General features: G+C 39.5%; 1 protein-coding gene across 2 annotated transcripts in view; it reads right to left on the bottom strand.

The window, feature by feature from the left end:
• HAPLN1 (hyaluronan and proteoglycan link protein 1) overlaps positions 1-15,811 on the bottom strand; it is a 66,982-nt gene that overhangs the window by 12,011 nt on the left and 39,160 nt on the right. For both annotated transcript variants that reach the window (XM_024563590.3, XM_053924650.1), the window contains exon 2: positions 11,969-12,093. In XM_024563590.3, coding sequence (XP_024419358.2) covers positions 11,969-12,068 — 100 coding nt within the window. In that variant the 5' untranslated portion in view covers positions 12,069-12,093. The remainder of the gene's footprint in view (positions 1-11,968; positions 12,094-15,811) is intronic.

Here is a 15,811-nt window from a genome sequence, read left to right as displayed (position 1 = left end):
AAGAGTTTCAGATTCTTAAGAAAATATTTTAATTTAAATTTTTTAATCCTTACCCAAGAACATGCTCACTGATTTTGGAGGGAGGGGGAGAGAGGGAGGGAAACTCTGATGCCAAGAAACAGCGATTGGTTGCCTCTCACACCATGACTAGGGACAAACCCACAACCCAGGCATGTGCCCTGACTGGCAATCGAAACTGCAACCTTTCAATTTATTGGACGATGCTCCAGCCAACTGAGCCACACTGGCCAGGGCGAATTTAAGATTCTTATCAGACTCACTATGGAAGGTTGTCCTGCTAGGGATCAAGCAGGAAACACTCTAAGCTGGAGGGGAAGAGGGAAGGCACAAAGAGCAGGAAAGGGAACCAGAGTGCTGATGGCAAACTTTGCACTGTCTTGTCTAATAGACGTCTTACATCTGATCATTGGACACAAAAACCTGGATCAGTTTGAAATTTAGGCTTAAATCAAAATTGTTTGATCAACACTCAGTTGCAAAGGAAATAAAATAGAAAAGATAAAAATAAACTTTGGTAGTAAGAATGAGTATGGCTTGTTTTCCTTTTAAAAAATGTAAAAAAAAATAGTAAAACTAGGCAGCATATATATGCTCATTTGGGGGGGTGAATTTTTTTAAGTTCAGTTTTTAAGTTGCAGAAATTTCATATTTCCATTAATGAGTTTCAATGACAGTGACTTGAAGGATTTGATGCCCTTCATGGACCACAGTTGTCTCCAGGGGAAACAGCAGGGTCTTGTTATTATTTTACAAGTTCTGCTGTGAAATCCAGGATGTTGTTCAATTTCACCAAATTATAAAAGCAATAACATGACCAAATAAGTGATATTTATATTGCCATATAATTTAGATGCCGTCTTTTAAACAATAGAACAAAAACAATTTAGAAACATGATATTGGACTATTTATTACCTATTGTTCTTAGTTCTATTAAAAATGTAGCCCCCCCCCTTTTATTTTGGCCATTCCTTGCCGAAAAACACACAGGTAACAGAAAAGGAAGAGAAGGTGCTACAGATTCAAGTTTTCTTTTCAAAATAAACCGTTGATTGTGCACACAGCCAGTCTCGCTTGGCTACTTGCTCAGTGGTATGTAGGTGAAGTAGCCTACAGACTACTTGAACTTTGTGGATCAATAAAATACAAACAGAAAAACAAAGAATTGTGGAATATAACATGGCTAAATAAGGTGCTAAACTAGGACATTAAAATACTCCCCTGTACCACCATCTGAATTTTCGATTGTGACAAAATATACATAACATAAAGTTTGCCGTTTTAACCATTTGTAAGTGTGCGATGCAATGGCACTAATTACTTTCACCATGTGGTACAACCACCAGCACCACCTATTTCCAAAACTTTTCATCACACCAGGCAGAAAGCTGTTTCTCCCTGCCATTCCAAACTGGGAGGCCGAGTCTCAACTGTTAGCTCCACGATGAGTCATCTGAAAAAATCACACTGGTTTTAAAAATAGTTCCTTATTTCTGTGACATCTGTTATCGCTGTGGTGGGTTTGGGTGTGTAAGACTAACACTTGGAAAGCTGTTGCTTTCATTAGGGTAGCCAAACCTGCCTGAGGAGGAGCAGCCAAAGGGGATGGGTATCCTTACTGCTGCGCTTGCATTGTCTACTTGAAATCATCACTCTGCCTCCCCCTCCGGGTCTTGTTCACAGGGTTCCTCCCCCAGCAACAGAGCGCCTGGCACGCGCAGTGTCTGCCACCGGAAGGTGTTGTACTAGTGCTGCCCAGGGCCTGCATTAGCTGTAGCAGTAGGCGGGGATAGCTGCTGTTTGCTTTACACAGTTATACAGCTCTAAATTGAGAACGCTTTATAAAAAATCAAATATTCATACTGAAGACTATTTAAAAGGAAGTATAATTTAATCATTGGTCTCTCTTTGTACCTTACACATTACATTTCAGTAGGATAATTTAGGAAAAATTAAAAAAAAAGAAAAATGTGGTATCTTACTCATTAAACTTTAACTGTTTATAATTATTTTGTTTCTCTCAGCTTGGAACGAATGTAATTTGTCCTGAAGTTGCTCACCTGGAGTCAGAAGCTCCCATCATTTGGTTATAATTCTGACATGTCTGGTCAGCTTTGCATCAGAAACTTTACAAGGGTCTTCTTCCAGGTCCCTGCTGCCGCCCAACCCACACCTTCCAGTCAGCCTTTACTGTCCTTTTGGAGAGCTGATGACTTTTAATTTGTCAGAGACAGAGTTTTCATTTCTCCCCTAGGTATTTCCTAATGCAAAGGACCCTGGCTTCTCTGTGACTCAGCGCCTCAGCAAGGGCGGACCTGAAGAGGGCAGGAGGGGAGCTTTGGGGAGGATCCATTTTGCCCTCTTCCCTCACCTACTTGTTTTGAGTTTGAAACCTACTTGGATTTGTCCCTAGCCCATCTTTGCTTTCATCTGAAGTTCAAACTCTGCCCTAAGCGTATGTCGTGCTTCTTACCATCTGTGTAAATTCAAAAGAAATATGTATATATGCATAAACTGTATCTGAAAGGATTTACAAGAAACCCATGACCTTGGTAGCCTGTAGAAAGCTGAGGTAGATGTCTGGGTGCAGGAATCTTGGGAGACTTTCACTGTGTATGCTTGCACATTGTACCACGTGAACGTGTCACCTAGGTACAAACTAAATGAAAATGGCAGGACAATAAATGGTTGAGGGAATTTACCTAACAAATAAATAAACCAAAAAGCCTTATCTAGAGCATCTCCAGAAAACATACTAAAGAGCTCTTAGCCAAGATTGTAATAGTGTAATATGGTTATAATTGAAGGATAAGTTGAAGGATTATATTTTTTGCAGAAGACCTATTGCTCTGTTAATAAAAATGGTCTCTTTAAACGTCTTTAAAACATGCAAAACTTATCTCATAGTCTCTGTTCCTTAAAGATACTGTTGTCAAATGTCCTGACTAGTATCTAGTTTTGAACTATAAAGAAAAAAGCCCAATGCTGAAAACGGGGTAAGTGAAGACTGCTCTTCACTGTCAAATGCTCAGTGCCGGTTTCTACCACCTGCGACCCTGCCTTGTGGTCTCACAGGCCACCAGGATTCACTTCTCTCATCCCCCACCCTGCTCCCTACCTCCCTGCCTTCTCTCTAACCTTGGTAGAGTCTTTGTGCCCTGCTACTTCCTCTTGATCGACAGCTGAACTAAATTGCCTAGAACTGTGTTTTTACAATTTCTTTGCAGCATCTTCTTAGGTAGTGCCTTAAGCTAAATCGTTTCTCTAATGGGAAACTATCCAGCACCAAAATATAGTCTTGTTTTGGATGGTGCCGACGGTGAACGCATACCATGTTATTATATGCAAATTTCAGAGTAAAAATTAAAGAACAAACATTATTACTCTATTTTACAGCCTAGAGGTTGAACTCTGGCAATACATATTGAAAAAAAATTTCTGGAAGCATGGAACTTTTCTCCCCCAAAAGTATTTTAGACAAAACTTTGCAGTATAAATCTGAAAAAAGGTGAGCTTCTCTGATTGAAACGTGCATCAGGAGCCACTCCCCCCCCCTCAATAGCCCTGGCGGGAGTCAATTGAACACAGCTTAATAAAAAACCATTCTGAGATATAAAGATGAAAATGTTAGTATCCTGAAAAAAATTCTGTCTTCTTAATTCTCTTTTTTCATCTTTTTCTACCAGGAAGAAGTATGACAAGGGATTTTAGCTCTGTTCTGCTGATTAAGCTCTTTGTGGGTTTTAAATCTTTCCATATGCATTATTACTTCATCTATTTTTTTTTAAATTGTGTTTATTGGTTAAGTAAATGCTCTATACTCTTTATATTGTGTCACCAAACCTCTCTGTGCCTCAGCTTCCTCACCAGCAAAACAGAGCTGAGTCACCTCCTTCCCAGGGTCCTGGTGAGAGTTGAGTGAGGTAATATGTTACAAACTTCCTCCTGCCTTACATTCCGTGAGTGCCCAGGAAAGCTGGCTCTTTCTAACAAATCGCTACCAAGCTCCGCAAGTGTGCCAGGTATGCAACAGCTTCTAGCTTCCACATTGCCTTCTTTCCTGTGCTCCTTTAGAGACAGTTCCTAAAAACTTCTGGTTCCTGAGAAATTCAAATCTCATCAGCTTTCAATGATTCTCTTAATCCATTGGTTCTTATCGAAATAAGAGTGCATTTCAGGACCACCACCTGAGAAGCCTTTCAAGAAAATCTATTTGTGTCTATATAATCCAACTGCTTTCTGCTGCCTACTCAGTTTCCTTGGGGGGGTCCAGACCATCATTTTTCAGGGGTAGGGGTGTAGTGAGTTTTTTGCAGCTGCCACCCCACCCCCACCTCACTCTGCTAACTCCTCTAAAAAAATCACCATGGTGGCCTGTAGGAAAAATTTCTCTGAGGTCCAACAACAAACTCTTTTTTTATTGTGATTTGATTTCTTCTGGGACACAATTATATTCATTGAATGGAATAAAATGGCCAATTTACCCAGTGCTTCACTTAAAAGATTCTAAGAAAAGGTGTAGATGAGGCTATATGGTTCCTGTGCGAGTTAGGAACACAAGAACTGGTCTTCCTGAGTTTGAATCTCAGCTTTACCTCTCAGTAACCGCAGGACCTGGGGCAAGCTACTGACCCTCCCTCAGCTTCAGTGAGGACAACCACCTTCACAGTGCTGGGGGGAGGACTGAGTGTAGTGTACTTTCTACTGTGTATCACACATAGTAACATTAATATTACTGCCACTGGTAAGTCTAACACAACTGGGCCCAGAACTAGAGACGATCTTAGTATTTTTGTCAACTCAGAGTTGTCTGCTCTCAATTTCAGAATTTAAATATTTCCGTGTTATCAAAGATTTATGGAAAAAGAAATAGATTTAATTTTTATTATTTTAGATTTAGAATAAAACAAATTGGTTATCACAGTTATAGAGATTAATGAATGCATTACAGGAAAATAACCTGGAAAATAAAATCGAGCATTTCACATATAGTGAATGACATTCTTAATATAAATACACTGTGTAGAATTTTAACTGGAATGGAGGCTTGTTTCTAAAGGTATGGGGAAATCAAAACATTAGCATGAGTCATTCTTTTTCATTAGGCTGTAATTAACCGCACAGTCCTTAATTATTGCAAATGTCTTTATGTGGTAGAGGGGTAGATCGCTAATCTACTTGTCTCCACTCAGACCACTTCCACTTTGTGGGGAAGTACAAGGTCAACTTATCTATAATTTGCAGAAAGGACACGGTTCGTTTTATACTGATATGGTTAATGTCTTCACTTAGCATAAAAGACATCAAAATAATACTGTCACAGTCAATCCTGGAGGCAAAAGGGATCCTGTGATTCATTATTTTATAAACAATTATGATTTGACAGCATTCAATATGCCAAGTATTAAGTTTAGTGCTGAAAACAAAATGGAAGGTAAGTCAAATAGAAATGCCCAGGTGTGCAAGGCTGTGGGAGTGGAGAGGGCACCTCAGTCCTGAGAACACAGGGAGTGAGAAGGACATGCCCCCATTCCAATGCAGGAACCGCTTCCCACTGATGTTGTCCAATGGGAATGCAGGCTGAAGAATAGCACATCTTTGGGTTTTTTCAACAGACATGAGAAATGCAGATTTTAATGCAAAAATCCCCTACTTTAAAATATTTGCAAATAACTTAGATTTTAAAAAAATATGTATGAGAAAAAATTGGCCACACTTCTATGATGAGAAGTCAGACTGGGGAAGCATCTGCATCTGGGAACCCGTGCCTCCTCCTTTCCACACCTGTTGGTGCTGAGGATCTCCAAATCTCAGAACAGGGTTGGCTCCTTGCCCCCCTCTGCATTTCCTTCTTTCTCAGGTAACCTCATCTAGTCCCATGGCTATAAATACCACTATGTGCTGATGATTCCAAAACTTCCTCTCACTACACATGTTCCTGAACATCAAACTTAGTAAATCCAACTACCTGCCGTTCATATATTGGCTGTCAAATAGTTAACTTGAGTCCCCCCCGAGCCCTGCCCAAATCTGTTCTCCCAATCTTCCTCAATTTAGTTTCTGCTTCCATCATCTATCCACTTGTTCAAGCCAAAATGTAGGGGGTGTGTTTACTGTGTTTCTTCCCCCTGTTCTCTACATCCAAGTGCTGTTCTCTCTACCTCCATTTCCCCCCAAGCTGGACCATCTCCATGTGCTACCATCCTGGTCTACACAACCATGATTTCTCACCCAACTACCTCAAGACCCTCCTAAAGTTCCCCTTACCTTTACCCATTCAGCCCACCCAAATCCACTGCTCACACGGTCTTTTGTACATGTAAATCATACCACATTGTCCCCTTGCTCTAAACCTTTTAACCATTTTCAGGTGTGGTTAGAATAAAATCCAACCTCTGTACTCTAAACCAAACACTAAGTACTACGGTCTCACTCCAGCCTACTCTTCCCGTCTTGTCTTAAACCACACTCTGTCCACTGCCAGGCGGCAGCTCCTTCAGTTTCCTTCTGGTTTGAAAACGTGTTTATTCCCATCTCAGAGAATTCTTCCTCTTCCTACCTGGAATGCTCTATCCCTGGCTTTTCATGTGACTGGCTCCTGTTCGTTGTCTATTTCTCAACTAGATTCATCCCATGGCCCCCTCAGGGCTCTCTCGCAGCATTTTCCCCTTAAAACACTTGTATATTTATTGTTTATATGTTCATTTATTTTTATTTATTCAACTAGTGTGCAGGCCAAATAAATAGTTGTAAGAGGCTGAAGTTCAAGAAGCTTGGTTTTGGAATGTACTTCGTCTCTAATTCATTCTGGGCAGTCCATAAAAATGGTTACTTTATCGGTTAAAATGACTTATTCTTTAAAATTAGGTTTCTGTTTACATGGAACCATCTCAATGAAGTATTTGACATCTAATCAGTTTTTTTTAGAATTTTAAGCTAATTAAGACTCTTTGATAAAAGAAAAAGTAAGGAGAAGACACAAAAATAATCATATGTGGACTTTGGAGATTTAAACCCTGTCAGCTTACAAGAAAGTTAGAATTGACAAAAAATACCTGGAATTTGATCCTGGATTTATTTAATTCACATGTATTGATCACCTACTATGTGCCAGATACTGATTTAGATGGCTGGGATACATCAGCTACCCCTGCCCTTGTGAGGCTGACATGTTCTTGCGGCAGAAATGGACAGAAATGATTACTTAAAGATAAAGCCGACAGCCAGTTCTACAGAGAAAAAGAAATGAAGATGTGAGAGAAATCAGAGCCCAGAAGAGGGGAGAGTACAGTAGTCAGGCAAAATTCTTTAAGCTGAGAAATAAGCCCACATTGGAAGAAGGGGAGGGGATGAGCCCAGGGAAACTGTGCCTCATTAGCCATGCAACCTGGGGCGAGAAACAAAATCTCTGGGCTTTGATTTCTTCATTTGTACAAAGGCATATTGATCTCGATGTTGTACACGGAAGTCCTTTTAAGTTCTTAAGTTCTGTAAACCAGGGGTGTTCGACCCGCGGACTTTTTGCTCATCAGTTTCGTTAGTGTTTGTGTATTTAATGTGCAGCCCAAGACAACTCTTCTTCCAGTGTGGCCCAGGGATGCCCAAAGGTTGGACACCCCTGCTGTAAACTATGGTTTAGCTTTTGTCAACGTTAGGATGAAGACAGTCATCGAGTTAGTGTTCATTAAGCCTGTGCCATGTGTCATTGTGTTGCTAAATGCCACGGATGCCACGGGATTTAAGGAATGCTGATTATGATAGCAACAATTTGGATGTATCCCATTATGTTCATTCATTTATTCAACAAATAAGTACATATTAAACACCTACTATGTGCTAGGCACTACTATACCGCTGCGGTGTTACAAAGCTGACAATCAGATGAGGAAAGAGCCATTTTGACACAAAGTAACACATTCCAACCTGGAACAGAGCAGTAGTTTGAGACGCATAGAGCAGAGAAATCAACCCACTGAATGGGGAGTGCCCACTTCTGTCAGGGGTTCTAGATATGCATTCTTTTTTTACCCACAGAGATAAGTTTCTGACAATTCTTTCTTTAAAAAATTATTGTTTTATCTTTGAGAAAGTGACAATAAATTTTCCTTATTAAATAGAGGAGAATGATTTTTCTATTACTCTTATTTTTTTAATTTAAGAGAATAACATTTAGCTTATCTGTGTTCTCCTCATAAGTATATTAAAGGAAAACTACTTAAGTTTGGAAAGCTTCCATTTTTTACAAGGAAAGTAAAAGTATGGGATAATGTTTAATATTATTGGGGAAATTTTAAATTGTGAAACTAAAGAGAACAAAGAAGGCAAGTTATAAAATATTTACTTCATTAGAACTATGGTTCTGTTAACAAATACATTTGAGAAGCATGAGCTTTTCCGCCAGCTTTTGTGTTTCCTTTTCCAGGTGAGTGAGAAAGTAACAAGACGATAACAACCACCTTCTATCAGAAGGCGACTGTGTAGTAAGGTTCAGCGGAAAGCACTTGTCCAAATAGTATCTAATGTAACTCTTACAGAGCTCCGTGGAATAAACTGCTACTATTCTCAATTTTATAGATGAGGGAACTAAGACTTGAAGAGATTAATTGCCTATGTCCAAAGCCAGTAAGTGGCATCAGGGGAAAAACTCTTGAACTTGTCATCAGAAGACCTGCACTTGAACACCAGAGACAGGAAGCATAGGCTCTCTGACCTGAATGAGGTCAAGCAGTTATATATTAGTATAACTGTTACTATTTTGCCTTTTACATTGTTTAATGAGCAAGTGGTCATATAATTTCTCTGCTATCTATGTAAATGTCTTCTTAAACATTGTGTTTTTTAAAAAAGTATATCCATTATCTCTGAACCTCTACTTGTAATTAAAAGTCTACACAAAGAGCTTTTGGTCCTGATCCAAATATTTTAAAAAATACACCTTTGTGTGACTTGGTACTCCATATAAAATTCTTCCTAATGGTCTCAAGTTTCAAAGGATTCAGAAGCTGTTTGCCTAGGCATATCATGAAACAAGAGATGTAATGCATCAGTTGAGAGTGTTATAAAACAATATTAACAGTAGCTCTCTCTTCCTGCATCCGTATTTGAAGAAATTACTATCCGTTACATTGGGGACAGTATATAATATACAACCTAATACTTTCATTGAACATTTTTAGCCTACTTGATGGACAAGTAAAGTTTGCTTTCTTAAGTAACCAAGTTGCTTCAATAATATAATTAAAAAAATTAATTAGTACATGTGCATTTTTTTATCTAAGGCTGTGTCTTCATGGGAAGCTGGGAGCGCTTTCTTTTTTATAATGGAAAAGTGCTTTTCACCAGAAACCCTTTGCATAGGGATCTACACTTACATTTTCTTTTCCAATGATCTCACTTAAAAAAAAAAACAGATTAAATGTTCTTGTGTCCCTGTATCTACAGACTCTCCCACAATGACACTGTGAGGAAGCCTTCAGACAAATAATTAGGTAACTTCTGCATGAGACTCAAGGTCATTCCGTCCAAGAGTTAAGCACTGAATGAGGCAGCTAAGGAGAATTTGAGAACCCTCTGCACATTTTCCTGGGGTGATGTAGGCCTGTGAACTTAAGAGTATAAGCATAGAAACTTAATGAAAAATGGGAGGTAGACATGGTGTTTTTGCAGTGATGTGAATTTTGAACAATTTCTATCACTGAGAGAAGCTTGTATTGCTTATCAGTACAATTCAGGAATTTGAGAGTCAGATTTACTAAATCATCTGAGAAATTCTTACAAAATTTTATGAGGGTTTCAGCTTCTTTAAATTCCTTCTGGGCCATGTTTGATAAATAAAAGCTTAAATATGAGAAAATAATCTAGTATTTAAAGTAAGTAATGCAGGGTCTTTGCTTTTAGTGATTACTATGCTGCATGGTTTATTTTTGCATTGTAAAAGATAACTGAAATTATTTCAGGCCACGTGGAAGGGTTTCTCTGAAGGAGTGAAGAATATAAGCTTTCAACCTAAATGCTGTTATAAAGGAAAAAGAAAACTTTTTATTCGCTGAAAAATAACAAGAACAGGTGTTTGGAGCAAGTTTAAAATAAATTAGGACTTGTGGGCCTAGCTAGCACCATAACCCTGATCCAAGTCCCACGTCAGTATTAACTTCCCAGACACAGGCCTTGTGGCTTTAGGACTTGAAAGCTATGAGCAACTTTCTAAGAATGTCAATTTACAATTAAAATGAAGTGAACTATCGAGTTATTTTTAAAAAGCTAAATAGTGTGTGCAAATAGTCTGGATAATTCTGAGACCTCATGCCAGCAATTCCTCCGCACTGTATTCCAACAGAGTGGAAGGGAAGGGGAAGGCTGGAGCCATAGAAGTTTTCCCTGCTGACAGACCTTAAATCTGACCTAAAGGCTCCCAAAGAGTAATGTTTAAAATGTTAATACACTTCCAAAAGAATATTTTCATACTCTGGGTGCAATTTAGACTAAATGGTTTGTACATAGTTCATGACATAACAGGTATTTGTCTAATAATAACAACTCAAAACCACAGCTAAAGTTTATTTTACATCAACTTTAAAACTATCATTAATAATGAGTAGGTATTAACCTTTTGTCTGAGTTGAATTCTGTGACTAGATGTTAAAAAGATGCTATTTCTCATCAGTAAAAAGACTCATGGACACGGACAACCGTGTGGTGATTGCTGGGGGGAGGGGCATACAATGGGTCTAAATGGAAAAAATACAATAAAGATCAAATTTAAAAAGATATCTCTGTGTGTAAATATAGTGTTTGGGAAACAGCTTCGATTTGGCTACTGTACACATTTAAAAAAGAGCTGAGTCAGCAGCTTGCATAGTAAAATTTATGATTGTATAATTCCTCTTCATGGTCCAACAGTGAAAAACACGAAGCTGTTGGAAGCAAAAAGAGCTGAGAGAGATGTGTCCAAAACAGCCAGCTATTGTCAAATCAGAATTCTATTTGGGTAGTCATAACACACCGGAAAATGCTTCCAGCCAGACTTACACTGTCGTTTGACCTTCACAAGTCATACTTTTCAACGGTGGGTGCAGTTTTCAGAGACTACACTTTTGACCTTGAAGACATAACTTGATGTTTCATATCTCTTAGCAAACTTACAATGCCTCTGGTCCCCAGACTGAGCTCACCTAAAATTAATATCATCATATGCTTAAACTGTTAAACTGTGTAATACTTCTTTTAATTATTTAGCTCACAAGGGCAAAGAGAGAAGCTAAAGCTCCTTTGGAACTATCTTTTCCTAATTGCTAAGTCTCTTAGCTTGCCTAATGCAGGATGTCCCTCGTCTGAAGCTGGGACTGAGGAAAAAGCTGCATTGTACTGCAGCCCCAAATCTTGCTACAGCTCTAAGGCTTAGGAATCAGCTGAGCTGGAAAGGCATATGCAGAGGCAATGTGTTGGTCTATCGGAACTAAATATTTACCAAAGGAGGTTATAATGGGGTAAGTTACTTTTTCCTCAGCCTTCGCTTGTCTGACTTTTATTTTCACATTGTTTTTCCTAAGGTGATTACTTTAACAGCATGACCTTACATTGTAAGTTTTACTTCCTATATCTCCCCCCCCAACCCCGCTGCAACCCCGCCCTCATTGCCTTGCATTTAAATAAACTTTAAGCCCTCTGTTCTACTTAAAAGATATCAACTGTACTGAAAAGCCTTGACTAATTGCAGCAACTCCCTGTAGTGGGACATTCATAAGCCATTCCACTTTAATTGTCCCCAATTCTTAACTCTACTGTAGTGCTATAGCATTCAAAAGCCAGGGAGCATGTTCACCAATTAGCAGAAAGGAAAAGAGAAAGTCAATGCAGCAGAACTAAAATGAGGAAACACTAACCAAGCATCTCAACTCTAAGTAACTTGAAATTCATTTGACTTTCATAAGAGAACCTATGTTTTCTTACCTTGGATGTGAATAACTCTGCCATGATCTAGGGTATAGTTGTCTGAAGGATGATCAGCCCAGCAGACTGAAATCAGCACCAGAAGAAGTAGGCTCTTCATCTTTATAGCCCAAGACTCTTCTTCACTGTGAGAGCATCACATACAAAGAGGCTCGTGAGATTTGGAACCCTTTGGAGTGTTGCACTGCACAACTTATTACCGCCTTATCATCATAGAATGGGTCTGTAAAAATATTTAACCCAATCTATCCAGAAAGTTTTTGTAGCTGTCTTTGGGAGCTGAAGACTGCAGCTTTGAACAATTCCAGTTTCGTTTATGGAGCCAGAGTCCAAATAGTGTTTAACTCTATCTTTGCAGAATTGTAAAATTTAAGATAGTATAGTTTTGATAATAGAGTTAGAGCAAGGTGCAAAGACATGTGGCAAGGATATCATAGACTTTTAAAAAATTTTAAACCCCTTAATTTGAAATATAAAATAATTATACAACAATTTCATGTATCTATATATGGACATTTATCAGTAAGTCTAATTAGAAACAGAATGTTAAACAAGGGCAAATAAAGAATATTTGTGTGAAAGTTAACATCATCATTCATTTTCCATATGGCTTCCTAAGCAGTTCAGATTTGCTTGTTCTAAAAGGACAAAAAAAAAAAAAAAAAAAAAGACTGATTAAGCAGAAGCAGCACATTCGTTACACATTGACTTACCATGTTAAGCACTGCTTGGGTCTATGGTGAATAGTTGCAGATTATGGACAAACTAGGTTAGAGTTGTACCTGCTACCACTGCAGTCATCCTGATTGATTTTTCATTCATTTCCACCTAAAATGCTGACGCACCAACTCTGAGTGCCAGGTAGGGTCTCTGCAGTCAGCAGAGCCATGCCGCAGGGAAAGTCCCTGCCAGGCTCACAGGGCAATTAGGCAAATGAAGAGCTGAAACAGACGGCGAGGAGCAGCTCTGGTCCTATGTGAAAGAGGCAGAGCCATCACTCGGCTGTCCTTTACCACAAGACCAACTGATAAAAGGGGACGGAATCTACCCCTCAAACTTCGACACTGGAAGGAGCAAAAAGTCATTCCAAGTGATACAAACCTCACGACCTTTGTAGTTTCTGCCGAGCAAGAGTTTCAGTGTGGCTGCTCTGTTTCAATGTGGAATCTGAGGCAAATATTAACAAGGGCTTTCTTTTTCTCTCATGCACACAGCAGCCTTCACAATTCTTGGCTATTTTTAAAACTGAAATTGCACAGTACTGGCTTCTCACACTAATTTGTTTTTTCCAGGAAAGCCTGACTCCCTGGAATACTTATTAAAGAGCTCCGAGTCTGTTCCTGGAGGTCCTCGCCAGCCAGCCTCTACTCCAGAGCCTGACGCACTATGTGCTCTATTCGTGCATGTCCCCTGAGTCTCTCTGGGGACCACACCACCTGCCTGCATTCTTCTCCCCTCTAAACAGTGGCAGTACTGTGATGCTTACGGCTTTAGTTTTTCATGTTTGCTTTAACCCTTTTCTTCTTCTTCATTATGTCACAGAAAGAAGATGGTGGATGAGCAAACTGAGAAACTTTTCTCAGTTTTCCAAAAAACGAAGGGTCACCTTCAAAATTCTACCTGATACACATCATAGTTTCAGAAGTTCACCATTGGCTTGTATCTCTGAGGACTTTTTGAAATGGTTATTTTTTGACAGTACTGACTTCTGACCATGAAATACTCTTAACAAAGATTACCTGTTTTGGTCCCAGAATATCCTTTGGGTGAACCAATATAATAAAGGTGACCATTTTGGAATTTAGAATGTAGTTGGGACAATTATATACACAGACATAAAATAATGGGCAAACCAGCACAAATTTATAATTCTCCTTTAGTTCCATACCAAACTATTAAAAATTAGACCACTAAGGGCTTATTTCATTCGTTAGGTATTAATTGTCCAAGGACCCAATTACATATGCAAACATGGGGTTAGAAATAACAGTAAGAGTAGTGACCCTTTTTAACTGAATACCTACTACTTGCCAAGTTTTGTCTATGCTAAGCGCTGTGCAGTCTCTGCAATAACACTGTGAGACAAATATCTCCCATTTTGCGGTTTTTTGCTGAAGGTCACGCATCTAGTAAGCGGCAAAGCTTGTACTTGCTTTCAAACAAAAACAGCACCTACTCTGAGTTGTGCTTATTTTTACAAAACAGGAACTTATTTGTTTTGTTGCCTTTTTAAATTTAGGCTTTTTAACTTGAACCTACTATGATCTGAAAACTTTGACTTGTGTTATACATGAACATAGCATTTTTCCCAAGACTTACATAAAAGAATCCAGGTGGCGTTTTGCTTACCATGACTGCTCACACCACCCTGGTGCCACGAACACTTCCCTGGTGGCTCATGTGTGTGTACACACATGTGCACTCACACACACACCATCTTCAGCTTTAAAAGAGCTGAGGACACTGCACGACTTTAGTGGTCTGGGATTAGAATCGAGGCACCTTTTCTGTGAACACTGCCAAGGACGCCACTGCTGTGAGCATCCTACAGGTAGCATAGAGTGGAGACCATCTTTGCCACGCTGGCAGCGTAACAACGGTCTCACCAAAAGATCTGTGACTAGAAAAGTGAACTTTAAGGACACAATCTTCAGGTCTTTCAGCAAAGTACACATGGGGTTCCACACGCTAGACTGAGGTTCTTGAGGATAAGGGCCGTGCCAGAGGTCTGTGCACCAGCCTTCAGAGAAAAAGGATGCTGACTCTTGCTTACTCGCATTTTGTAATGATGTATTCTTTGAATATCTAGGTATGTTTAGTAAAAAATTTTAGTTTTTGATATGAGTAAAATTGAGGACATTTGGGGACTTTTATCCCACCAGCCTTGAACCAGCACTCTTAATTTCCTTACCACTCATACACTGATGATCTCTTTTTCAAACCCATCCAGCCTTGAGGCAGTGACCCCATGGCCAGCTTCACAATGAGTTCAAATAGAAATGTCCGTATTCATAGTCAAAGACATGGCAGACTATAACTGTACAGTTCAGCTTCGGTGATAATTGAACTGCTATTTGGAAGCAAGATACTTTGGACAACATAAAAGTCTAATAGTTTAATAGATAGAAATGAAAACATGCAAATTAATGCCAACAGTCTAACTGCAAGGTGGCCAATTGCCATTATTGTATTAGGCAATGGAGAAATAAATCCAAGTGGAAGGCATCAACACAACTTTCTGTGCCTGGAGAGCTGATGTCATCTATTTCCTCCGCCACTACTTTATGCCTGGTGATTGAAGTAGTATGTTAGCATACACCTGTCCGAATGGTGAAGTCCCACCATGTGAAGGGAAGAGCTTGAATCTTGGCAGTGTTTCCTAGAGCCTGCACTCTCCACCCCTTCACTGGTGTCCTATGTACCCCGAGGAATGTTCCCAGTCCCATAGCCAGCTCTCATGACTCCTTCAAGGCCTCGCTCACACAAGCTAGAACGCCTCCCCTCATCCCCCTCTCACCGGCTTGTGGGTGTGTAGCACTGATTGTAGCCCTGTTTGTGCAAGACATCTGTGAGTTCAAGTCTGAATGCTTTCCTCACTGCACGCCCGGCACCCAGCACTGTACTGTGTCCTGAGAGGGAGACTGAATGGAAAATGGACCTGGGGAAGCCAGTTACACAGACTAAACAACCAAAACTGAGGGGAGATTTTACTCCATTTAAAGATTATGCGTGTTATTGTGTGGAGGATGATGAAGAGCTACTTTTTTCTCCAGGGAGAGCATAAGAGAGCATAATGACATACACCTGTTTCAGTTTAGCACTTGACTTTTAGTTTAAAAATTA

Source organism: Desmodus rotundus, chromosome 1, assembly GCF_022682495.2.
Source record: "Desmodus rotundus isolate HL8 chromosome 1, HLdesRot8A.1, whole genome shotgun sequence".
In the NCBI taxonomy this organism is placed as follows: Eukaryota; Metazoa; Chordata; class Mammalia; order Chiroptera; family Phyllostomidae; genus Desmodus; species Desmodus rotundus.
Note: the sequence above shows the minus strand (reverse complement) of the source record. Positions and strands in the feature narration are given on the sequence as shown.